At 40.4% G+C, this 27,700-nt stretch overlaps 1 protein-coding gene across 3 annotated transcripts in view; it reads left to right on the forward strand.

The window, feature by feature from the left end:
* The window catches only part of PATJ (PATJ crumbs cell polarity complex component), a gene marked incomplete at both ends in the record, with an annotated part of 372,146 nt that overhangs the window by 100,291 nt on the left and 244,155 nt on the right, over positions 1-27,700 (forward strand). For 2 of the 3 annotated variants that reach the window (XM_080692386.1, XM_080692387.1), the window contains 5 exons: positions 431-640; positions 5,449-5,565; positions 7,939-8,346; positions 14,383-14,506; positions 19,465-19,639. In XM_080692386.1, the coding sequence (XP_080548512.1) occupies positions 431-640; positions 5,449-5,565; positions 7,939-8,346; positions 14,383-14,506; positions 19,465-19,639 (1,034 nt within the window). The remainder of the gene's footprint in view (positions 1-430; positions 641-5,448; positions 5,566-7,938; positions 8,347-14,382; positions 14,507-19,464; positions 19,640-27,700) is intronic. The other variant, XM_080692385.1, reaches the window with a different exon arrangement.

Raw genomic sequence — 27,700 nt, forward strand, 5'->3', positions numbered from 1 at the left:
TATGCATAAGAATGGAGTGTTGTTTCCCATATTTTTCTTCTCTTTGAAACCAGTATAGCACAAGAGGAGTAATACATGGGCTTGTCTTTGGTTCATAGTATGACAAAGTTTGAGAATGTCAAAGAATCTTGGACAACTCTGCCCAGACCTTTTGTTGTTCAACAAAGTGTCAGCCAGCAAAAGTCTCAAACAGAAGTATCTATCTCTACTGAGGACTCACACATGCAATTAAAACTTACCTTGACATGAGCTGATATTTGTGTGAGTGATAATGTGTAGAGTGATATTTTAACATCTTTAGAAGAATATCACCAGAATGCTGGACATGTGAAGTAAAGAGTTAACTCGGCTTCCTTAAACGTCAGCTGTCTTAAGCCTGCATGTTTTTGTTGAGGATACTGACATATCTGTCTTCTTTGCTTGATTCAAGGATCCTTTAGATTCCACAAGATCAGTGATTGTGATCCGCTCCCTGGTAGCAGGTGGTGTGGCAGAAAGAAGTGGAGAACTTCTCCCTGGAGACCGCCTGGTCTCAGTCAATGAATACTGCCTGGACAACACCTCACTTGCTGAAGCTGTGGAGGTGCTAAAGGCCGTGCCCCCAGGAACTGTGCACCTTGGCATCTGTAAGCCTTTGGTGGTAAGTGCTGAATTTTGTTAGTGTAGGAAGTGATGATAATGCATTAGTTAAGGACATGGATATGGAGAACAAGTACACCTGACCTTGAATTCCTATTCCACTGCTTACTGGGTGTGGACCTTGGGCAAGTTTCTTAATGAGCTTGACTTAAAGCATCAGGAAAAATGTCTACTTTACAGGGTTTAGGGAAGTAAAGAAGAGTATATTCAACAGGTACTTAGAACATTTTTATGTAACTACTAGCTTCTCACATTACTAATCTTAACTACTACCATTTGTATTACTATTTTCACCTTTATGCCTTTACCACAGATTTCTTTTTTTAGGTTTTTTTTTTAAACAGCTTTATTGAGACACAACATACAATAAGCTACACATATGAAAACGTGCCACACACCCCTAACTTGCCCAGTGATGGCCTCTGGAAGTTATAATATTATTATTCTTATTTTTAAACAAATTTTTTATTGAACATAAATGGTATACATTTAAACTATATTTGGTGCCCTCTCCCCTCTGCTCCCGTTTTCCCTTCCCCCCTCCCACCAATGGTTGTCCTGGGTAACCATGTCATATTCATAATTTTACGCATATTCAGATGTAGACACTCATTAATCAAGATCAGCCTTCCTCCTCTCCTATCTTTTCATTCAAACTTTGCTGATATTTCCCCTCCATTATCTGGAGTCCCACTGGTATCCTCTATGTTTTCTAGTTTGGGCATATTAGAGGAAACATATGTACCTTCTCCTTCTGTGCTTGGCTGATCTCACTTAACATAATGTTCTCCAGGACTTTCCATCTTCTTGCAAATTATATAATTTTGTTCTTCTTTATGGTTGAATAGAATTCCATTGTGTGTATTTCCCAAAGTTTTGCTATCTATTCATCTGTTGATGGAGATCTGGGTTGGTTCCATATTTTCGCTATTACGAATTGTGCTGTTATGAACATAGGTATGCATATGTTGCTGTAGTTCTCTGAATTCAACCCCTTTTTACCACAGATTTCTAAGTTCTCATCACATTTCTTACCTGTAAATTAAAATAGAAATTTTTACCTGTGAACTTTCATGGTAAGTTGAACTCCAGCTAAGCATATCATTTTAATCATATGGCAGTGAGGTGGTAATGCTTTCTCACCACCATCAGAGTATTGGTAACCTCAGCATCTAGAACCTCGATATGGTCATGCTATCTGCAGACTGTCACATTGCTTAATGTACTGGGTTAGATTTCCATTTGTGACTGGAAGGTACTTTATAGTTATGGTACTATTGAGATCCTCAATAAAAATTAAGCTCAGTGATAATTTTCAACCAGTTCAATAATAATAATGAGTGCTTTAGGACAGTCAGTGTTTTGAACCCACTCTGTGTTTTCACTAATATAATTCTCAAAGTAACTGTAAGAGTAATTTAAGTAACTTCTGTTACTTAAATTATAAGCGAGTCAGCATCCTCACATGCCTTCTCTAGCCCACCCCTCATGAAAGTCCCCTATAAGAAGAGAACCCTGAACTCCCCCAAACCCCTTCCTTGTTTAAAAAAAAAAAGTGAGTCAGTTAAGGCAGAGAGTTGAGCAGCATATCCCAGGCATATTACTATATTACTAGTAAGGAGCAGAGTGAGAATATGAACTTTGCTCGTGGCTTCAACTCTGTGCCCTTAGCCACAATGCTATGTATTGCTATTTTTTCTTTTGTGTGTGTGTGTGTGTGTGTGTGTGTGTGTGTGTGTGTGTGTGTGCGTGCGTGCGTGCGTGTGGTACTGGGGTTCCTGGAAGCCCTTCTACCTCCGGGCTACACTCCCAGACCTATTTTATACTTTTTATTTGGAAACGGTATCTTAAGCCAGCGCGGCTGATTTTGAACCTGCGCGATCCTCCTGTCTCTGCCTCCCAAGCACGGGGATTACAAGTGTGCACCACCACACCTGGCATATTGCTATTTTATTGTGTTACTCCTTGTTTGGTTTATGCAGCATGTCTGAAACAGATAGCTAGGTTGGGATAGATAGATGAGCTCGATTTCAGGAAAGCTGGCTCTCTTTCTAGCTTTGCTCAGAGTGAGCTCAGTGGGTTTCAAACCCAAAGACAGGTGATGCACATACAGCTCACTTGGGCAGTGGTTAAATGCAGTACTCCAGGTCCTGCCCTCAGAGATGTGGAGTTGGGGATTCAGTGTTACTCAGAAATCTGACACAGCATTTTATACTTTAAGAAAGATTGTGCTAGTAATTTGATAGATGACCATTACCAATTTTCTTCTGTGAACCTGTTTTTTTTAAAATTTCTGAAAAGATTGGATAAGACTACAAAACTTCTGAGATCTTTTTTTAACCCCAAAATTCTATTCTATGGATAACATACTATAACTAGTTATAGTATAGCTAGATAAATAGACATAGGTATGTTCACATATTGAGAAATTGATGTACTACATTGATATTTCTGCATTGGAAAACCTCAGTTTGGCCTTTTATATTTCTCTCTCTCTCTCTCTCTCTCTCTCTCTCTCTCTCTCTCTCTCTCTGTGTGTGTGTGTGTGTGTGTGTGTGTGTGTGTGTGTGTGTGTGTGTGATCAAGATCAGGGCCTTGCTAATCCTGCGAAGCACGTGTTCTAATACTGAGCTATACTCTTAGCCCCAGTGTTAGTTTTCATTTGTTTTTGTAGTTCTGGAGATTGAACCTACGGGTATTCTGTCTCTGAACTACACCTTCAGACCTATTTTATTATTTATTTATTTACTTATTTATTGCAGTACTGGGGATTGAACCCAGGGGCAGTCTACCTCCAAGCTATACCCCAGCTATATGTTTTTATTTTTTATTCTGAAACAGAGTCTCACTAAGTTGTAGAGGGCCTAAGTAGTTGAGGCTGGCCACGAACCTGCAATTTTCCTCCTGTCTCAGCCTCCCAAGTATTGGGATTACAAGCGTGTGCCACCATACCCGGCTTATTTTTTTTATTTTGAAGTAAGTTGAAGAGGGCCTTGCTAAGTTGCTGAGGCTGGCCATGAACCTGCAGTCCTCTGTAGGAGAAAAAATTCTTTTTATTAAGGTGTATAATATGTACTTAATAACCATACTTAAATTTTTTTTCTTATATATTTTTGCTCGACCATGAGTGTTATTTATTTTCTATTCTCTGCAAACTTACCTCAAACCTATTAGATCCAAGTACTGGGATTACAGGCATGTGCTATCACACCTGGCATTGGTATTAGGTTTTGTTCTTCTTCACATATTATAGATAGAAATGCTTTTATATAACAGTAGATACGTTAAATGGGTCAGTATGGAATCTACCACATGACTAAATCAGTTTCTTGACTTTTTGTGCATTTGGTATATTATTCTAACCGAATGATGGTACCATGAAGTACTTGGTTTGATTTTTTGATCACTTAAGGAGAGCAAAAATAATATTTTTATGGGATTTTATCTAGATTGTAGCAGGTACTTTGTCTAGGTTTCCCCTAGTGATTATTTGCTAGATTATTGTGCTTAGGTGGGAAAATCCCAAACTATACGTCCTATACACAATCAGTGTAGCCTTTAAGCAGTTTTAGGAAATCTGAGACAATGTAGAAAAATGGAACTTAGTACCAGTTGCATGTTGATTCCTGTGCTATTTCTGGTGGAGTGAGAGCTGCAGAAACCTCAGGCCCTGGAGCATTGCTCTGAGAGTGTTTTGGAACAGGATAATTATTGGGTGGAACTTTGCCCAGGCTTCCCTCAGTGAGTTCAAGGCTGCCAGCATACTTAGGAGTGGAGGCCAGTAAAGGGATTGAGAGAAAGGTCAGTTTCAAGACTTTTCTTTCTTTTTTTACTATTAAGTAATTCCATCCTTAACATCTGGATTCTTTTAGCAAAACTCCTCATGAGCTGTAAATAGTGATTCAGGGAACCCGGCATGGATCTTCCCTGAGGTCTCTGTCCTTTTCTTTGGGTGTAGTTGGCTGCACAGTGGATCAACTAATGTTCTGATTGTGTACTCAATCCATAGCCGACATGGGGATAGAGAATGTGAATAAGAAGATCCAGATCATGTCGGGGCATAAAGATTGTGAACACAGGAGAAAAAAGTCTTTTTATTAAGGTGTATAATATGTACTTAACACCCATACTTAAAATTTTTTTCTTATATATTTTTGCTTGACCATGAGTGTGATTTATTTTCTATTCTCTGCAAACTTACCTCAAACCTATTAGATCCAAAAATGAATGAACTGGCTTTAAAATTTGTACTGTATTCAGAACTGAGGGCAAAACCAGCAACGAGACTCATGAGCCAGGTTTTGCTTAGTTCTGTGGTTTGTGAGGCTATAACCTCTCCAGCACCCACCTTGTTCATCTGTAAGATAGGGACTGCATGGTGATGAGGACATGGGCTATAGAGCAGACAGAGAGCCTGAGCTCAAAATCTGGATGTGCAACTGGCTAGCTGTGCAATGCTGGGCAAGTTACTGTGCCCTTTTCCTCATCTGTAGAGTGAATAAGACCACCTACCTCTTGGAGCATATATTAATATGATAGTATATTTAAGGTACTTAAACCTACGCCTGGTAGCTAGACAGCTACATAGCTGGACATACAAGGTGTATTCTTTGATTAGTGGTTTTTCTTTAAGGAATAACGTTTGAGAAGCCTTGACCTAAATATGCCTTTTTTATTATGAAAGAAAATTTGTTCTAATGAAACAATTTGCATAATTTTTTGTGTGTACTTGCACAAGATGAGAAATAATCTGAAGAAAGTTTGAAATCAAAAGATTTTCTTGACCATAAAAATGGTTTATATTTTCAGGAAGATGAGAAAGAAGAAAGTGGTTATAGTTTACATTCAAGCAATAATGAAGACAGGATTGAACTTTCAGGAACAAATCATGATATGAATTCATCTTTAATACTTGAAGCACCCAAGGTATTTAGTAAACTTATTTCCCATTTGAATGATTTGCTATGTGCTAAAGGTTCAATAAAGAAGACACAAGTTTGTCCATACTCTCCTGGCTAAATAGATATAGACTAAATAATCCCCCTTCTTTCTTTTATTGGTTTTTTAAAAAAACTGAAATCTTTTCATTCCTGTGTTACATTGCTTCTCTAAAATGACACAAATACCAATAAAAATTTAAAAAAAAATTTAAATAAAGTAAAATGATATAAATAAAAATGAATGTAACACACTGCCAAAAACAAGAGCAACAACAAAAAAGAAACCAACAATAACCTTATTTTATATCACTAGTATAGTCCTAAAAATTGGAATAGTGGAACATACTGTTGAAAATAGAGGTACATTTAAAATAATGTAGAAAATGGAGATATTCAATAATATTTTATATTGAATACTTACTTTTTGTTAATTTTGAATTGTGTGTGTGGGTAACCCAGGGGCATTCTACCTCTGAGCTACACTATCAACCCTATTTTTTTTTTTTTTTCTTTTTGAAACAGGGTCTCACTAAGTTGCTGAGGCTGACGACGATCCTGTGATCTTCCTGTCTCTGCCTCCTGAGTACTAGGATTACAAGTGTGTGCCACCACACCTGGCTAAAATTTGAATACTATGTAAAGAGTTATTTAGAGAAACCCTATTTGTGCTATAATTATAGATATAAATTTAGTATATTTGTATTTAGTATATAAATTTAGTATATTTGGGGAGTTTTCCCTTTTTCTTCTTCTTCTTCTTCTTTTTTTTTTTTTTTTTGTGGTACTGGGGATTGAACCCAGGGGCATTCTATCACCTTTGAGCTACACCCAAGCCCCTGTTTTTTTTTTTGTTGTTGTTGTTGTTTCTGTTTTGGGAGACAGTGTCTTGCTAAGTTGCTGAGAGTCTTGCTATGTTGCTGAGGCTGGTGTTGAACCCGCAGTCCTCTTGTCTCAGCCTCCCAAGTACTGGGATTAGAGGTGTGTGCCACCACACCTGGTGTTTCTTTATGTGTGTGTGTGTGTGTGTGTGTGTGTGTGTGTGTGTGTGTTACTGGGGACGGAACCCAGAGGCATTCTACCTCTGGACTACATCCCCAGCCCTATTATATAATTTATTTGGAAACAGGGCCTCACTAAGTTGCTAAAAGCCCTACTAGCTGAGGCTGGCTTCGAACCTGTGCGATCCTCCTGTCTCAGCCTCCCAAGCGCTGGGATTACAAGCATATGGAACCATACCCGGCTTCTGGTGTTCCCCTTTTATTATAATACATGCACTTTTGTTCTTTGCAAGTAGGGTATGATTTTGCTTCATTTAACAACTGTCTGGTGACCTTCTTGGGATATACGTTGGCACTATCACATGCTAATATGCATTCCTGTAATGTCCATGACGTTTTTAAAATTTTATAATTGTGTAATATATTCAAATATATCCTGCTGTATATTTTTTCAAATAATTATTAATTTAAAAGCTTCACCACAATGATGTTTATCCTTGAGGAGAAAGCAATGGGAAAGAAAAGATTTATTCCTTGAATTTATACCTGGTAATAATTAATGGATAGGACCTAAAATAGGATCTATCATTGATCTCTTAGAAATTGGACCACATTGTGCCTAGCACCGACAGGCTCACCAGAGTTTGGTCCAAGGCTCAGCAAATCTGTATATTCACTAGGCATCAGCCTTCCATACATGGATAACTATTTCGTTTCAGTTGTATGTGCCAGTTCTAATTGGTGAAAAGAAATTAATTAGAAAATATACTGCACTTATGCTGTATATGTTTTCAACATAAACGTAAAATATATTTGTATTGTGCAGTATAGCAGGATCATATTCAAACAATTGAGACTTACTGCCCATATCTTTAGCTTTTCATGTTTTTGAACATTTAAGTAGCTACGGTTCCTTTTAGTTACTTAAACTTGACAGTTGTTTTAAGTCTTTCTTTTTCTTAAGTTTTAGTATGAAGGGAATCTATGTGCTACTTCCCATGTTAGGTACATAGGTTAAATATTTGGTGTTGCAGTTTAGTAAAATTCCCATTTCTAATGAAGGGTTTCAAGTGGTTAATGTGTAGTAAACTGTTTGGAGTAGTCATTGACCTTGCCAGGGGCAGGTTTCTGCCTCTTGCTGTACTGTTTGTCCCTCTTCTGGGTTGTGGGTTGTGTGGGAGCAAGCTTTCCTTTCTCCTCGTTCGTCGTGGAGAAATACAGCTCCTGACCTCGTTAGCGGTGTTCTGCTGAGTGAGGCCGTGCACTGCAGTCCTGGCAGCATTTTCACATTCCAGTAAAGGAGCATAGTATAGCTTTAGGACAGGTATGGCTTAACCTTTTTTTGTAACTTTTATTGGCAGGAATTTAGAGATGAGCCATATTTTAAAGAAGAACTTGTGGATGAACCATTTCTAGATTTGGGGAAAGCTTTTCAGGCTCAACACAAAGAAATAGACAACAGCAAGGAAGCCTGGGAAATGCACGAGTTTCTGACTCCTCAACTGGGAGAAATGGGTGAAGAAAGAGAAATGCTTGTTGATGAAGAGTATGAGCTATATCAAGATCACTTGCAGTCCATGGAGTTGTATTCCTCCTCAGACTTCCAAGAGGCCAGCCCTGTGTCCTCCAGGCAGGATCTCCACTTTGGTACACAGTGGTTGCATGATAACCACCCAGGCGGTGAATGCCTGGAGCCTCCTGGTGCAGGAGCCACGAGGACTGTCTATTCCCAGGGAATGCAGCAGTATAGCTACAGCACGGAAGACCCGGTGAGGCCTGTCACTCTTCCACATCCTCCTCTGCTCTTCTGCTGGTCATCCCTGCTTTGCTCACCTGTCAAAAACAAAACAAGAAATATTTGTGAAAAATGTTTCACAGGAACCAGTACACTGCAGTTGTCTTTGCAGTTGTCTTCCTGCTGTCATAGCTTCGCCCGTGTGTGTGTGTGTGTGTGTGTGTGTGTGTGTGTGTGTGTGTGTGTGTGTGTGTGTGTGAGAGGCGGGGGGAGGGAGGGAGGGAAGAGAGAGACTGAGGCTTAAACCTGGGGGCATTCTACCTCTGAGCTATACCCTCAGCCCTAATTTTTGTTTTGAAATAGGATCTCGCTCTGTTGCCGAGGCTGGCCTCAAACCTGGGATTCTCCTGTCTCTGTCTCCCAAGTACAGGGATTACAGCTGTGTCACCACGCCTGTCTTTGTTTTGCTCATTTAATGATGTTTTCCTCCTAATTTCTCCTGTCAAGGAAAAGTTATTTTAACGTTTGTGATTGTCTTTTTAATTCCCTTAGAGAAACACAGCTGTGTATTTCTCACCTAATACATATATCAGGGAAAATCAAGGCAGAATTACTGAAAATATATTGTGGTCTATATCTTAGTTATTCACAGTGTCCTTATGTTATATGACACGAAATCAGTGAACATTAGAAAGCTATCTTTCTGTTTGGGATATTGTCCTTCTATAACATCATAGGAGAATGTTGTATTTTAATAGGTTTACCCTTGCTATTTAATCTCCAGTAAAGTTTTTTAAAATAAAATTATTAATAACCAATTGTAAGTTGGAATATGTAATTAGAGGCACTTTCAATGTTTATTTTGTTTGCTTCCTGCCCTGATTAATCTTTGGGCAAATGCAAAGAAAGTTGCTCTATAGGAATGTTTTTTAAAAGGCACCCTAGCAGAGTGTTCGGACACAGTGTGCTGTTGCCCTGGCCGAAGCTGGCCTCTTCCCATGGTGATCTGCAAAACCACCCCCCAGGGCCTCTCCCAGAGGGAAGATGAAGGTCTTTTCTCCTGCCTCCCTCTGAAACTTCCTCCCGCTTTCCAGCCTGCAAATCTGTAGGTCCCTGTGCTAGGCAAGGTGCTATATTAGCTGCATCTATGAAGCCCAGAGGTTCCTTGTGATGGAAGGCTCCACACATTCTACCAGAGAACAGATGTTCTTGGAATTTGGGAATAGTCCTGGGTGTGGGGATTGCCTGGCATGTTCCAGGGACACTGCTGCTTTTCCACTTGGCCAGCCCCTCTCCCGCATCCAAAGAGAATATTCAGTTACATAAGCAATTTGGAATTAGAGCTAATGGAATATTCATAAATACCCACTTGTTATGTTTCTTTCTATAAAAATATTTTTCATTCACTCAAATAAAAGGCAGCCTGAAATATTTATCCACTTTAATATGTAAGCTTTTAAGGCTATAGATGAAATAGACAGATGCATATTCATAATATTCATTTAGTAAGTTAAAAGTTTTTACTTTAGAGCCGGACGTGGTGGCGCACGCTTTTTTTTTTTTTTTTTTTTTTTTTGGTGGTACTGGGGTTCCTAGAAGCGCTTCTATCTCCGGGCTACACTCCTAGACCTATTTTTACATTTTTATTTGGAAACAGGGTCTCCTAAGCCAGCGCGCGCGGCTGGCTTCGAACCTGCATGATCCTCCTGTCTCTGCCTCCCAAGCGCGGGGATTACAAGCGTGCGCCACCATGCCCGGCTGGCGCATGCTTTTAATCCCCACACTTGGGAGGCTGAGACAGGAGGATCACATAGGTTTGAAGCCAGCCCCAGCTACTTAGTGAGGTTCTCAGCAACTTAGTGAGACCCTGCTTCCAATAAAATATATATATAAAAGGTCTGGGAATATAGAAATATAGAAAGCCTTGTTCCACCCCCAGTACCACCAAAAAAAATTTGTGAATATTCATATCTTAAAAATCTGTAAGCCGGGTGTGGTGGCGCACGCTTGTAATCCCCGCACTTGGGAGGCAGAGAGAGACAGGAGGATTGCGCAGGTTCGAAGCCAGCCGCGCGCGCTGGCTTAGGAGACCCTGTTTCCAAATAAAAATGTAAAAATAGGTCTGGGAGTGTAGCCCGGAGGTAGAAGGGCTTCCAGGAACCCCAGTACCACAAAAAAAAAAAAACTCTAAAATTAATTTTGCCTATTTTTACATTTAATGATATAAAGGTTATAGAGCATTGGTTAGTATTGATTTAGTCCTAATGTGTCTTGCCTACACAGTACTTTATTTTCTTTAAATAATTACGTGTTTTTGTTTGTTGGGGCACAGACTCTTTTCCTTCTTTTCCGTGATAGCAGTTTATGCCCACACAATCAGGTTAGGCTTGGTATAACTAGCTATTTGGGGGGACCGAAGTCTAAACAAATTCTGTGTCCTGTACACTTTGTCTCCGTGGCTTGCCGGTAATCTTGCATGCCGTTTGTGAGGTCGGATGTGACTTTTCCACTCCTTGCACCACATGGGTGCTCAAAAAGATTGGATTTTGGAGCATCTCAGATTTCAGATTTTAAGATTAGGGATGCTCAACCTGTAATATTTTCTAATATTGAAGGCCCTGAGAGGATTGGAAACATGCATTCAAATGTCTTAAAAATGTGTAGCTCCTAGTATATTCATAGAAGATATCTGCCCTCCACGAGGATAGAGGAACATCATCATTTCTGCCTTGGTGGTAACATCCATTTCATGCTCCAGATATCACTATATTTGTGGAGTGTAATAATATCCAACTGCTTCAGAGTTTATTTTCCTCGACTACCCTCATAGTCCCTTTTAGTTGAACGCAGATTATAAAATTATAAAGCTGTTTTTGTTTCTAAGTGTTGATAAAATACGTGTAACACAGTTGTTCATTTTTAGGTGTACAGTTCAATGACATTAAATATACTTCTGTTATTAACACAGTTGTTCATTTTTAGGTGTACAGTTCAATGACATTAAATATACTTCTGTTATTGTGTAACCATCACCATCATTATCTCCAGAACTTTTTAATCTTCCTACAGTGAAACATTTACCCGCAACAACTGTTCTTTATCCACCCCTCACCCCATCCCATGACTCCAGTCACCGTTCTGTTTTCTGTTTAAGGATTTGACTTCTTCATAGAAGTGGTAGAATCGTACAATATTTATTTTTATGTGTCTGGCTTCTTTCATTTAGCATAATGTCTTCAAGAGTCATCCACATTCTTCTAGTATGTGTCAGAACTTCCTCCGTTTTTAGGGCTGAGTTTTATTCCCGTGTGTGTAGGAAGAAAACTTCTTCTATCCTCTTAGATTCCTATCTAGGAGAGTGCAAATAGAATTCACAAAGTACAAAGGAGCAAAAGAAAGTGATTGTATGGAAAGAACAGGTCTGTTTAGGAAAGACAAAAGTGTTTTTAAAGCAAATGGGAGATAAGGAAGTTTGCTAGAATGCTTTTCTCTGCAGGTATGTATAAGTGATCTTTCCATTCTTTAGAGGGGATTTATAATAGGCTTTTTTCTGGGAGTAGACCCATCCCAAGAGGGAACTTATGACAGCCTCATTTCCAAAAGTTGCTGCTCCTAATCAGATGATGAACCTCTAAGAAGGCTTCTTTGTGCATCTTAAAGTAATCTCTTGGGTTCCAGCAAGTTCTCCACGTGTATATCATGATATTTTTTCTTCCATTGATCTGTTGATGGGTATTTGGGTCATTTCTACCTTTGTTCTTTGCTGCTATGAACATAGGTGAATACATATCTGTTTAAGTTCCTACTTTTGGTTCTTTGGCGTTGTCAATCTAAGTAACAATCAAAGAATACCTGGAAAATAATGGCACTTATTTGGGAATGGCAGAGTGTTGCAGTGGGAATACACTTGCCGTAGTAAACATGTTCATGGAGGCTGAGGCAAAGGGAAGATTTAAAACGTGGAGATGTTTTCATGATTTTGAAGGTGAGGTTCACTGGTCTCCAGGCAGGAGGGGGCATCAGCTCAGTGGAGGTTGGGTGCTCTTGCTGAGCAAATATTCCATTGAGAATATGTAGTCCGAATTGTAGTCTTAAAGAATGTTGGAGATAAGCTTTGTAACTGGAATCTGTGCCTACTTGTGAAGCATGAGAAGCTTGGATGCACAAAGACTTAAGAAGAGATCTCTTTTGGGTCTTTAGAATTACCTTGAAAAACTCCCTGTCTCCAACAGGCAGGCATGAGCCCTCCCCCTTGTCACTTCCCAGCTCCACTTTGGTTTTTTTCTGACAAGAAGGATTTCATTTTGGTGTGGTCAACTTTCACAGGGTATATAATCCTCTCTTGAGGTGGAATTGCTGGACCATATGATAACTGTATACGTGTGTTGGGGGGGTGTACTGGGATGGAACCAGGGGCATTCTACCTCTGAGCTACACCCCTCAACCTATTTTTTATTATTAATTTTGAAACAGGGTTTCACTAAGTTGCGGAGAATGGCTGTGAACCTCAGCCTCCCAAGTACTGGGATTACAAGTGTGTACCACCACACCTGGCTTGTATACTAATTTAAAAAAATAACATTTTGCATTCAGGCATGGTGGTGGTATACACCTTCAATCTCAGTACTTGGGAGGCTGAGACAGGAGGATCACAGGTTCAATGCCAGCCTCAGCAATGTACCAAGACAAGACACTGGTTTAAAACAAAAAATAAAAAAGGCTGGGGGTGTAGCCTGAAGGTAGAATGCCCCTGGGTTCAATCCCCAGTACCGCCCACCCAGACAGACAGACAGACAGACAGACACACACACACACACACACACACACACACACACACACACTGTTTTTCAGAGTCTCGGAAGGGCCTGATTTCTGGTCCCTACGTGGAAACATCTGGCTGTGTCCTTACCTGATTAAAAGGACAGGAGTCTCTAGAGCCTCTTTTATGAGGGCATTGATCTCATTCATGAGTGTTCAACCCTCAGGACCTAATCACCTTGCAAAGGGCCCATCTCCTAGACCCTCACCTTTATTTCTTGGGGGCAGGAAAGCTCTATTTCCATCCTGGCAGGGTCCTAGAATCAAATAAACATAATACAGATTAACAGGAGAAAAGCATCCCAGTTTAGAGTTACTTACTTATGTGCTGGATTGACAATAAGAAACTGTAAAAATGTGACTTTTAAAGGGAGGCTTGAAAGATAAAGTATCCTAAAAAGGTCTGTAAGGTATTCTGTCTGTCTCAGTTTCTCATCCTTAAAGATAAGAATGTTGCCTTTCTTTCTTGTACAGGTAGAGTATCTTCCACAGCAGAATTTCAGTTTTGTCTTGTGTTCTTAAGAAACTGCGTGAAGGTCAGAGTGATCTCTTTGCACATACTGTATTGTTTCAAGTGCCTTTCATTTGAACCATCACTATATCAAAATAGTGCATTTTCACCTCTTCTGAGGTGAGGATTGCAACATGAATTTTGGGAGAATACAAACATTTTAGCTTTCTGGCAGATTGTAACCTTGGAAAATGGTAAAAGACTATAGAAGAAGGACAAGAGAAGAGTGCACCAAGTTGCCCATGACATCTGTCCATAGGTTTTAGGTTTGCTCACCTAGAGGCACATTAGGCAGAGAGTGCTAGGGAGGGCAGAACAGAGGCTGAGAGATAGGAACCATCACCATGTCCTTTGGGAGCAGCAGTGAAGCTGTATATAGTTGTGGGCACCCAAGCAACACGATCCAGGAGGTCATACACATCCACAGCAACTGCCCATGCTTGACATGGTAGATCTTTTACCACCCGACCTTAGTCTATGTTTATTTAAATCCACTTAATGATGCTTATAAAACAGTTTCTGTTATAAATCTAGTGTTTGGAAAGACCAGGTTTTACAAACCTAGACTCTGCAGACATTAAGTTACTAACATTTGCCACTGCTTACTACAGAATAAACTATCACATGAGCACACCCATTTGTAGGGCCAGTTTTTCACTCTATTTTCTGATTTGCAGTGTTGTAGTTTTTTTTTTTTTTTTTATAAAGTACTAATTTGTTTCTATTTTTCTTCCTTTCAAGATGAAAGAATGTTTTGGCATCGAATCCCTACCAGCCATACCCTCAACTGAAGGAAACAATGAACACGGCAGATTTGATGAAGTGGAAAATCTTAATTCATTAGCAAAAAGCAGTCTGGATTTAGGTAGCTGGTTTTTGTATCTTATAAACACAGATTATATGTCTTTCTCTTTTATTTTGAATGGAGTGAATTCTTCTATCACATTTTAGTTTTTTATATGCCTTGAATTTAAGTCTGCTTATTAATTGGCTTTGGGATACCTGACAAAATAACCTTGGCTCAGGTTTCAACTTAAATTTTTCAGATTATTTTCTGAAAGGGCTACATTTTCTCTACTTCATTTTATTTTTGATTAGTAGTATGGATTAAAACTAACACTAGTACCTTACATTGAAATGTCTCTACTAATATATGTTAAAGTCTCTAATGCTGTTAAGTGGTATTGTTAGCTGATGGAATGGGGCCATTAAATATTAATAAAGAGAGGCATATTTTAAACATTTATGATACATTTTATAGCCATATATTACAGTCAATTTTAGGACATTAATAACTTAGTTTCCATTAAAGAATTCTAAAAGTATTGTGCCTCTCTTTGCTTCCCCCAGTATTAACTCTTAAGCTTTTAAATATTTGACTTTGAAAATTTATTTTAGAAATTTCTTTCCACTTGACATAGAAATACTGAATGTCATTTATAATATTATCATCCCCATTTAAGTCTGTTAAGTTTTTTTTTTTTAACAGAACTGGATTTATAGAGCCTTCATTCACCATTTATAATATCCTTTACTTGTTACGACTTTTCTAGGAGGAGAGTCTTCCCCATGAATATTTCTATTGATGCTGTAAGGGGGAGAGAAAGAGCTTTAGAGAGTGATATCTCAGTATAGGGTCAGGATTCTGTTAAGTAAAATACTACAGAACAGAATCCTTAGTGGTAAAGATTGAAGGCATCTATAAGATGATAACACTTGTCAGTTCTCTGTGGGTCAGACAGAGCATGGGTAGTTACTTTTGAATATCTATGATTAGATGAGGCTCTTCAAATTTTCAAGATCATGATTGGGAGAAAAATTATATTTTGCCTCCAAATTCTTCAGGTATACTGCTTTTTAAATTTATCACATTTCTGTAGTTCTCTGGCCACTAAATCCTTGGGTGTGGTGTGTGACATGAATGAATAAGTCACATCTCTTTGATTTCTGTTGATCCTTGATAGCAATCGCATTGTTTTGGACCAGATTGTTCTTTCTGGGTGGGGATGGTGGCTAGTGCCAGTAACACTCTGTTTCCTGGTCTCAATCAAAATTAGAATGTCTCCAGACCCACTGCTTTATACCCTCAGGACTGAGGGAACTAGACTAGATATATGAGGCAGGTGTTTGGAGACGGACAGAGTAGAGTAGGAAAGAAGCTGGAGGAGGAGATTCTCCTCATTGACTGATCCAGTCTCCTTCTCATTCAAGAGATGCAAGTCTATTGAGATGACATTATTCAAGTTCCTGCCTTTACCATTTATTCTCTCCTATAAGCATTAACTTGCCTCCTATCAGTGTTTTCTCTGTCTCTTAAAGGACACCAGTACTTAGAGTTAGGGCTCCCTTGGGTAAATGAGGATAGGCTCACCTCAAGATCTGACTTGATCTTGCCTCTGTAAAGACTTCACGAATGAGGTCTTGTTTATAGGTTCTGAGATATGGACATAGCTTTTGGGGGACTACCATCCAGCCATTACATTGCCTTATTCTATTACTTTTCAAGGCCCTACATATTCTGAGAGCGTATAGCTTTGGGACTGATGCTAAACGTATGTATCTTAGACCTGTCATCACTAGAAAAGCATTCACAGCTACATCCTTTGAGGGAGATGTTTTTTGAGAGACTCAAGAATGCTGTGTGGCAGGCACAAGTGTTGAGATTAGTGCTGACCATGGTAGGCTAAGAAATTACTGGTTCAGATTTCAGCAACATACATACTGAGTTAGCACTACTCTGCTTCTCATTTTCCTCTCAAGATTCCTGTCCAGCAAATGCCAAGTCACATTGTCCTAAGCTGTTAAACTGCGGTGTCACCAGGCAAGCCCCCAGCTCCTCCATGCCTCTTCGTTTTCTCAGTTGTGAAGTGAAGGATTTGGTCTGAGTGTTCTCTGAGTTCCCTTTCAAACCTGCAGCTCATTGTTAATCTGTTAGGAATAGATTTATCTATAGAACAATTAATTTTAAAATCATTTTCAAGGACTTTGTGTAAAGGACTGTTCTTGACCCTATGGTTAATACCAAATGATGGATATGTAGCTGCTTTTGTATCTCTGGGGTAGGGCATACATGCTGGGTTCAAGCTCCACCACCACCAAAGCTAAACTAAAACAACAAAAAATCAAACCAACAAAATTCTGTATGGTTAAAGAAAGTATAGCCTTCATGGGCTGGGAAACAAAACTAATGATTACTAATGTGAAGCATACAAGATAAATTCCAGATGAGTAATTCACTCAGTATTTTAAGATAGCAGGCAGATAGTGGTTCCAAGTTCCTGTCTCTGACTGCCCTGCCCTGGATTGTGCCTCCAGTGCAACAGATGAATTTCTCTTATTGTCCCCAAGAGTCAGTAAACATGCTCCTCTGAAGGCTCCTCTGCTACTGTACACTCAGCTTCTCAAGGGCAAGGATGGCCTCCAATTCTGTCACCACAATGCACACTCAGGAAACATCTGTTCTTGAGGACATGATCTACTCACACTTTTTCCTTTCAGGTGCTAAGTCATGCAGTCACCTGAGCTCCTCCCTTCTTGGATTCTTGCTGTTTGGGCTCTGCTCTGTTCTCTTCCTGCAGCTCACCAAGTGTGAGCCTATAGATAGTCTCCCCCCATTCCTCTCCACAGTTGGTCACTTCTACTTCACTTATTCAGGAGCACTTTATTATTGTTTCTGTTTTTCTGACCTCCCGTGCCCTTGTTAGAGCCATTACTAAGGACTGCAGAGGCCCTCTGGGCCCTGATTTGTTTTGTGGGCTCCTGGGTGCTGTGGTGCACTGGGTGAGCCGCTCTAGAGAATGTGCAAGCTCTGTGAGAGGTGAGAAATGTGTTGTTGGGCCGGGACTATGCAGGGACGAAGAGAGCCACACACCAACAGGTTATTTAAAAGATTTATTAAAATAATTTAGCATAAAAGGAAAGTTACCAGCTAGCTGGGGCTGCAGACTCTCGAGCCAATTGTTAGAGCTGTGCAACCCCTTCAGTCAGCCAGAACTCTTTTTATGGGGGAAAACCATAACACCCTTAACTATATTTGATCTTTTCCTTATTGGATAAGCCCCCTTAACTGAGACAGATAACAGTTTTTGGTTGGCTAGCCCCTTCTTAGGTGTATATCTGGAAACCAGTTTGTCTTCTTTAGGTTTCCCCAGGGGAGGGGTCGCACTTTGTACCGAGCAGTTTATCTGCAGTTTATTCGAGAACAAAGAGAGGAGGAAGAGTGTCGATTACATTCTAGGGGTAACTACAATTTCATGAAGGCATAGGTTAAAGGTTACAATTTCGGGAAAACAGTGCAAAAGTTAAACAGGGTTCAGCATGTACATACATTAACAGCACTGAGTTGTAACAAAGTGGAGTCTATACAAGATGGAGTCACATTGGCCCTTCAGTGTGTCTGAGCACCAATAGTGCCAGCGTGGCAGCAGTGCTGCGAGGGGCATGGGCAGCCTCTGTGTGTGGCAGGTAATGAAGGTTTAAACTGCATTAACCTGAGCCCAGTGATGTGACTTAACAGATTGCCTTACCCACACAGCTGCATGGGAAAGAGCTCTCTGCAAACAGCCAGTTCTGTCTCTACAACTGTTTTGGGCTGCCCTGCCCCACATCTGGGCCCCTCAGTGGACCAGCGGCACCCAGGCAAAGCTGGAACAGTCCAGGTGTCCTTTGTATTAAAGGAATGTGTCCCTAGTTGGTGGAAGAGAAGATGCAGGGGATGGAGCAAGGCAACTGGCGCTTCTCTGATGCTACCCTTTTTGAGCATGACAGTTTTTTTTTTTTTACCTCATCTCTGCTGCATTGTCAATTGACCAGACCCTGATTTCAAAGTTTCTAGGTAAAATAAAAAGCAGAATTGGCAGTAAGTGTACCAGTATTGGGAGTGGCCTAGGAAGATTTGAGAAAGCTATGATTATTAATATATTTCAAAAATTGGGTGAGGGGCAAATCTGTGCAAGGACTTGGTTTCTGCCTAAAAGCAGGCAACTATTCCAGTGTAAATAAACACAGCTAAAAGTAACAAGTCAATAGGAGAGGAGAACTAGGCCTTTCTCTGTCTAAAGACAGATCTACATGATTAAGCTAGCTAAGATGGTAGGAGGGGTCAACCTTCATGAAAGGAGACACCTTGCCACACCTTGTTGGGGGAGGTACCTTACAGAGTTAAAGGGAGGTACCTTACAGGGACATTCACTACCTCAGAATTACGCAAACGAGATGGAGGTCATGGGTATAAAAATTCTGGTCCACGTGCTGTATCTGGGAGGTGGTGAGGTGGCCTGGGCCACCCTCCCCCCTCATGCCATTTTGGCATGGGGCTGTAACTGTTTTCTGTATTTCTATTTTCTGTATTTCTATCTTTTTAATAAACTTCTTTAAATCTTCAGCAACTGTCCAAGCTATGCACATTTATTCTTAGCTTAGGACAAGAACCCGCAGTTTTTCTGTTTTTGGTCATTTTGGGATTTGTTGTGGTTTGAGGGAAATTGTGTCCGGGACCCTAACAGGGGTCCCCAGGAACAGTTTCCCCACAACCATACTCTCCCAATCCGTAACAGTAAGTTTACTAGGAAACTTTTTCAGGAAGAAGAAATGGAAAGAGTTTACAAGATGTTTATAGTAAAAGTTTCAGAAGTGTATTTGTATTACATAGAGATAATTTCTGATATTCTGATACCACCTGCTAACGTGAAATCTTTGCTTACTTTAATTTTACCCACTCCTACCAGGAAGGGTGCCTACCTGTAGTGGATGCCATAACTATTCGTTGAAAAGTTGAAGGACGACTGACTGGCTTATGTTTCCTGTCTTTGGTTTGTTATTCAGGCATGATGATTCCAGAGGATGTCCCAGGTCCTAGTATGCTTGTGGACCTTCCTGCTGCAGTGCAAGGAAGGGAGCAAGAAGATTTGCCTTTCTACCAACTCCCCAGGACGCGAGTTGTTTCAAAGGCCTCGGCCTACTCAGGAATGCTGTCCTCTAGATACGCTGCTGATGCATGGTATCCTGTCACTTCTCCTTGTTTTCACATTAAAAAATGGGCGCACCCCCCTATTATTGTTGTTGGTGGTGGTTGTATAGGGTGTGCATGGGTGCGTGTGTGTTTGTGTATGTGTGTGTGCATTTTAACCTTTAGAAAATACTTGATCTTGGTGGAGCATTTGAAAATACAAAAAAATTATGATCAGATTATCATATTAGGCAATTACCATGAGAATTCTACACAATAACTAAAAATGAAGCCGTGTATCTAATATTCTGTGCACAAAATGGATTATGGAGTGTATTTGCTTAGAGAATGAGAGGTTAGTTAAAAGTTGATGTTAACACCTCCAGCATATGCACTGAGGACAAATTGAAGGGATGGATTTAAGAGTTAGAGAATCTAGCCAGGCATCTAGTGACGCACCCTTGTGATCCCAGCATTCGGGAGGCTGAGACAGAAGGTTGTGATTCGTGAACAGCCTTGGCCACTTAGCAAGGCCCTTTGCAACTCATTGAGAGCCTGCTTCAAAAGTGAAAAGACTAGCTGGGCGGGTGGCGCATGCTTGTAATCAATCCCGTATGCATGCTCAGCATACGGGAGGCTGAGACTGGAGGATCGTGGTTCGCGTGGTTAGCGGACAGCCTCACCTACTTAGTGAGGCCCTCTGCAACTCAGTGAGACACTCTCTATTTCAAAATAATGAATAAAGAAAAAGGCAGGGGGTGTAGCTCGGAGGTCAAATGCCTCTGGGTTCCATCCCCAGACCCACAAAAAAAAAAAAAGAAAGAAAGAAAAGACCAAAAAGTAGAGTTGGGGGTCTAGCTCAGAGATAGAATGCCCCTGGGTTCCATCCTGAGTACCGCATAAATAAATAAATAAATAAATAAATAAATAAATAAATAAATAGAATATGTAGAAGAAGTGGTAACTAATAACATGTCATGAGTAAATGGAGGTGGCAAGGATGGCTCATGTTTCTGGAATAGGAAACTAGATGGATAGTGGGACATTAATTCTTTGAGTTGGGTTATAGGAGCATGGACAGGTTGGAAAGGAAGTGATGAGTTCACTTTGGGACATGTTAAGGGTTGTGATATTCACAGGAACACAAAGTGAAATGGAATCCCTTACATTTGTGAGTCTGGGGACTCATGTTGAGGTGAAACTCCTGGATTTGAATGGCCAGACGCTCAAACAACAGGGGCATAGGGCCAAGGTCAGAGTCCTGCAAAACAACAATATTTAAAGCATGTTTGGAGGAAGGAAAGAATACGGTGGAATGAAGAAGAAGGTAGAAAGAAATCGATGAATTAGAGAAACCAAATTCAGCCTCACAAAAGAAAGAAAAGAAACACCACAAGGTATGGTCACAAGCTACAAAGAATTAAAAGGAGGAGAGAAAGAGAAGTTTTCACAGGGCTTGGCCACATGGATGCCCTTGGTAACAGAGAGCGGTGTCAGTTCAGCCAGAGAGTAATGGGTTGAGAACGCAACAGAAAGTCAGAATGTGGACATTGTAAGAGCAGACTAGTTTTTTGTTTGTTTGTTTGTTTGTTTTAGAATCCTAGTAAAAAAAAAAGAGGCTGATAGAATACTTGTTACCTAGATAACTCAAGGCAAGAGGTAAGTTTTACACATATGTAATTATATATATACATCACTACTTGCATATATAAATATGCATTATTATATGTGACCACATTGATATGTATATGAACATATAAATGAAAATTGAGAGAGTTTTATTGCTTGTGAGAAGGTCTAATGAAAGCATATATATAGATGAAAGACAGGGGGTGATTCAACATACCCCTCAGAGATGGTGGCAGGAAGGGATGATAGGACACACCTAGAGAGATGGGCTTTGAGAGCTTGTTAGAAGGAAGCTTACCTCTTCCACTGAGATAAGCCAAGGATGAAAGAAAAGTTCAAATGCAGGTACTTTTTGTAGCTTAAGGCAGGAATTAAGGCAATTCTCATCTGATGTCAATGATGTTTTTCTGTTTTTATAGGAGAGGGTATTAAGGGGAGAGGTGTAGTAGTAGGTATGGCCTTTGTAACAAGTGGAGAGGAGTAACGGCCTGGTGGTAGGGAGAAGTTAGAAAATAGTGCCCCCTTTTTCCAGCTCCCCAGGGAGTGAGCTTCGTCCACTGGAGCGTGGAATCCTGGGCAAGATCCAGAACTGTTGAGGAGCCAGAGGACAAGCAGTGAGGGGGCAGGCGTGCGTAGTTTGTTAACAGGCTAAGGAGACACCATGGTGTGTGATGGACAGAGTGGACCTTGGGACAAGTCCTGGCAAACGAAGAGCATCCGAGGGCAGACCTGGGCACTGCAGCGTCAGTTGTTTTGTGTTGGCATGTAGGTGTCTTAGATTTGATGATCTGTGTTTCTCTGTTCTATAACTCGTGACTTTTGCCCAGAGGTTTAGATAGAAACTTTATAAAATGTTGTTCTCTGTGCTTCGGCACAGCTTATCTGAGGGGAAGGAAGGACATGCAAAGGCCCAACTACTTGGAGGTGTCTGGTGGCTTTTTCTCTCGGCAGCCCAGACCAGCGTCAGAGGAAAGGTGCCACCAGGCCTAGTGTCCTGATGTGAGAGGCCCAGGCAGCCCTGGAGGAACATACAGTGACCGAAAGCAATGGGCTTGTGTTCTTTTTTTTTTTTTTTTTTTTTTTTTTTTTTTGTACTGGGGTTCCTGGAAGCCCTTCTACCTCTGGGCTACACTCCCAGACCTATTTTCATATTTTTATTTGGAAACAGGGTCTCCTAAGCCAGCGCGCGTGGCTGGCTTCGAACCTGCGCGATCCTCCTGTCTCCGCCTCCCAAGCGCGGGGATTACAAGCGTGTGCCACTACGCCCGGCTGGGCTTGTGTTCTTGGAGATGTGACTGGACTGGAAGAATGTGGAACATATTTTATGACTTCTTATGTAATGAAGTGACTTATTTATTTGTTTGTTTATTTATTGCGGTACTGGGGATGGAACTCAGGGGCATTCTACCTCCAAGCTACACCCCCAGCCCTATTTTTTATTCTTTATTTTGAAACAGCATCTCGCCGAGTTGCTAAGGGCCTCACTAAGTGGTAGCTGAGGCTGTTCACGGACCAAGATCCTCCTTTCTCAGCTTCCCAAATGCTGGGATTACATGCATGCACCACCATGCCTGGCTCATTAAATGACTTTTGAAATGAGACTGCCTTGGCCGGGCGTGGTGGCGCACGCTTGTAATCCCTGCGCTTGGGAGGCAGAGACAGGAGGATCGCACAGGTTCGAAGCCAGCCGCGCGCGCTGGCTTAGGAGACCCTGTTTCCAAATAAATATGTAAAAATAGGTCTGGGAGTGTAGCCTGGAGGTAGAAGGGCTTCCAGGAACCCCAGTACCACCCCGACCCCCCCCCCAAAAAAAGAAATGAGACTGCCTTGATTTTTTTTCAGTTAATAGTTGAATATGAATATGGAGAGGAATTCAGAAATGGGATTACTTCTCTGAACTATACAATGGTACTTGTAGAATTGGAAAATATCTAAGCACATACAAGCCCACCCTGCCCTGCACAGAGGAGAAATGGAGGATCTATAGAGTCTTACTCAACAATCTCAGCCTCAGAAAGGGAGAATGCACTGTACTCCAGCTCATTGCTTTTTCTCCTCAAGTGGGTACTTTGGCCAGCTGATTTCTTAGGCAGGCAGAAGCCTTTCAGGATTCAAGACTAACCTTTATTTTAGGAAATCAAAATCAATCTTGCATTTGAAAGGTTTTTTTTTTAATGGTTTGCTGTCAAAGATGGACGATACAATTAAATCTCAACGGGTTCCAGAAGAGTTCCTGTAAAACATATCCCCTGCCCCCTTTAATCTTTAAAGGCATGCCTCATGGAGTTAGGCTCCTGAGTGAATATTTATTGCCACTCAGGAGCCTTCCTGAGGAATGGATAGATTCTTCTGGAAGATGGTATTTAAGATAGGGCATCATGCAGTGATGAATGGTATTTTCGAGTTTCTTCTTTGCATTAATTTTCTTGTTGCCCATGCACACCGGTGTTCACATGTACCAAAGGTAAGGATTTAATGGCTGATATTTAGTGTGCCCTGTGCTTTTGGATCAAGCCAACTTCTCCCTGCCTTTGGATGCAGAAGGTGTATAGAGGCCCAAAATACCTTGACACTCCCCTTTCTCTAGAAAAAGCGCTGTGGGCAGGAACCTCGTAGAGGGAATCCAGGTGAACTTTTTCTGCGCGTCCTTCTTTTTCCCTAGGGTCACCTGGGGAACTGTCTTCAGAACTCACCCAATTTTAGTCTTTTTCTTCCTTGTCTGCCATTATTTTAGTTTTTGAAACAGGATCTTGCTAAGTAGCTGAGTGGCTTTGAACCTATCATCTTCCTGGGATTCTAGGCATGTGCCACTGCACATAGCCTTGAAATCTTCATTCTTTAAAAAAAAAATCACAATTACATAGCTGGGCATGGTGGCGCATGCTTGTAATCCCCGCACTTGGGAGGCTGAGACAGGAGGATCACACGGGTTCAAAGCCAGCTTCAGCTACTTAGTGAGGCTTTCAGCAATTTAGTGAGACCCTGTTTTCAAATAAAACTTAAAAAAAAAAAAAGTCTGGGAGTATAGCCCAGAGGTAGAAAGCCTCTGGATTCTACCCCCAGTACCACCAAAAAAAAAAAAAAAATCATCACAATAATTAATAAAATATACACATTTAGGGTATAGTTTGTGGAGCTTTAACAAATATACATTCATGTGACCTATAGCCTAATGAAGACAGGGAGCGTTTCTGTATCCCAGAAACTTTCCTCCTGCTGCTTTACAGTGCCTTGTGCTGGGTGAACACTAATCTGATGTTTAACACTAACTCAGTCTTTCCTGTGTTAGAATGCACATAAATGTGATCATGCAGTAGCTACTTTTCCTGTCTGGCTTTTTTCATTCACCAGTGTCTGTGTCATTCTAAACAAGACTATACGGAGATGTGTAATTCTTTATCCTGTGATGTTAGGTAATTACTTTCTATGCAACTTTAGAATCCTAGTGCACCATCAGTATAAGTCACCCACCCTGCTGTTACCAGGCGGAGATGCCTTAACTTAGTCAAGAGCCATATAGAGGACATAATCCCAAAGGAGTTTATTCAGTGAAGTGAAAGTACACCCCAGAGAAAGTGGAGCAGGCCGTCCCAGGAGATGAGAATGGCCTGGGGTCTTCTGTGTTGTGGGTGTTTTTTTTTTAATGGCTGTTTGAGATGCCCCCTCCTTGTGAATTATTCATTAGGGGCTGTTACACTTGTTTTCTCACCTAGGTTTAGTGCACCTGTGCCAATATTGCCATGTTGGAACTACTTTCCTGGAAACATCACCATCTAAGCTAAGCCCTGGGGAAAAGGGTTAAAAAACCTCAGTGCAAATGATATTATAATGATCCCATAGTCTTCTAGAGAGTGAAGCACTGGTAGATGGTACGTACTATAGTCCTTCAGGTGGGCTGTATCCAGTTTTCTCCCAGATTAAGAAAGAACTCTGTGACCACAAGAAGACTGTATAGTGGCCAGTAGGTATTGCCCAGGAGTGGATCCCGATTTCCCTTTACCACTTCCCTGGCCTATGTTTACCCAGCTACCTACTCTAACGCTCTAACACTACTTGTTTGGAAAATGCTAGTGCCCATTCTCCCTGTTCCAAGTGCTCATATTCCCTATGATTTCACAGGATATATATTTAAAGAGGAAAAAGAAATCTTAAGATTGCTCTGTCACAACCAGAGCTCTATTTGCTTCTATCATTTTAGGGTGCTGAATTTATTTGACCACAATAAGGCTTAGTATGGAGAAATTTTATATGATTACAGAGTACTGTTAAGACAAAAGGTCACTTTGGCTATCTGGAATCAGCTGATATTTGTATGATGGTGAAAATTTTATTTGCAAAGAGGTTGTATATCAAGATCAGATCTTGCCATTAATGTCTATTTTTCCATTAATGGAATACTGCATTTTTCAAGTCCGTAAAGAATAATAACCTTGGGCATTTGTTAAAAATGCCTAAAATAAAAAACATTTTTTCTAATGATGGTTAATATCTTTGGGGAATTTGGCTATAAAACATTGGTGGGATGTAAGAGGCAAGTTTACTTTTTTAAGACTTTAGTTTACTTTTTAAGATTTAATTTTTTAGAGGAGGTTTAGGTTTCCAACACAATTGAGAGGAAGCCAAAGAGATTTACCTTATACCTCCAACCCACACATGCATAGCTTCCCCAGCTGTCATCATTACCCACTGGAGTGTTACATTTGTGACAGTGGATGCTCTCAGACAGACACATCTCTATCACCCAGAGTTCATTGTCTGGAGTTCGTTCTTAGTGGTAAAAGTTCTGTTATATTAAGATTTGAGATTTTAACTGATTGAGCTATTTATCATGTTTAATCACAGTGCAAATTATAAAATTTAGAAGTCTCTTACTAGTATTTCCAGTAAGTTGGTACAAATTTACATCTTAACATGTAGAGTAAAAGCATCTTACTTCCTCGTTTGAGTTAGAGTAGCGGATCATCAACACACTGACTGCATTAGTCTGTACCCTTGCTCATCTCAGTGCTCATTCCTAGAATGAATCCTGCTGTATGCATAAGCTGTCACAAGTTTCATACCTTATCAGGTATGAAATAATCTGAATAAAATGTGTATATACCACTCCCAAAAGAGAGGCAATATACTTCAGGAAAAAAATCCGCTAATTTCTTCCAACAGAATAATTCTTTATATTCAATGCTCTATCAAAGAAAATTTAAATTTTTTATGCTTTCAACCCCTACTCCTGCCTCTTAAAATCTATGTGAGAACCAACAGTTAAGAAATAGTTCTCACTTTTTTAATTAGAAAAACAAATAGCCTCTATTATTTTTTAAAGTTTGGTTTCTCTTCTATTTCAGATACTATTAATTGAAGATATGTATATGTATATGTATATGTATATGTATATGTATATGTATATGTAATGGATGTATAACTGGGTCATAGTAACAATACTTACCTTTCGTCCCCTTCATGCCTGCCATGATTTGGAATGCAGGAAAGTGGAAAGCAGAGAGAAGGAAGGTTTCAGCATTGCTTTTGTTTTAGTTTCAATCTGACCTCAGTTAACATTTATTCATTTATAACACAAAAGAGAATTGGATTCTAGAGTACAGGAGAGCTTGGAGATATTTACAGTAATGTCCATATTCCAGAAAAATAGTATATAATCTAAGAGTGTCATATGTTGTAATAGTATCTAAATTAAGTTATGCCAATACCAGAAATAAGAGTATTAAGCAAAAATAATGATTATATGGTAATGTGTGAGAAATTTGTATATAAATTCAAGTGAAACAAATTATGAAGGAAATGAATATTGGTTGAGCCTCAGTTGTGTGTTAATTATATCTCATTTAGTCCTCGCTATTGCTTACAATCATCAGATTATGAAAGCTTGTGCTGTGATTACATCTGTGCAATGTACATATATATATATCTCCACATGTACACTAACAGCGTGATAGGGCAAAGTGATGGTTCACAGAAATTGGTGGTGTCACGGGCCTGTTGTTTAGGGATTCCATTCAGTTGCTCATAAAGTCCACAGAGGACGGCTTAAGCCAACATGGGCTGACTTTAATTTTCATGCAGAAAGGGCTGAAGAAGGTAGGATGGTATGGTGCTCCTGCTGCCGGAGTCTTAAACACCTTCCTCGTTGCTCCACCATCCTCAACACGTGGCATTCGTCCTTTTTTGTGAAGACCACTGCTTTCCCACCAACATCACCTCTGCGTTCTAGGCATGAGGGGGATCCCCAGGCAGAGCAAAAGGCTCCTGCCAGCTGGTGTGCCCTCTCCCTATGAGCTGTCCTGGAAAGCGCATCCAGACTCAGCTTCTGTATCACTGATCAGAACTGTGGCACACGGTTCCCATTAGCTGGAAAAAAAATCCAGAAAAGGTGTTATTTTCAAGCTGGGCATAGTGCCACCTGGAATAATAGGGAGGTCATGTCTGTAAGAAAGAAGAGAGGAAAAAGACATTGGATAAGTAACTAGG

The sequence above is a fragment of the Muscardinus avellanarius genome, assembly GCF_963383645.1.
Source record: "Muscardinus avellanarius genome assembly, chromosome: 3".
Classification (NCBI taxonomy): Eukaryota; Metazoa; Chordata; class Mammalia; order Rodentia; family Gliridae; genus Muscardinus; species Muscardinus avellanarius.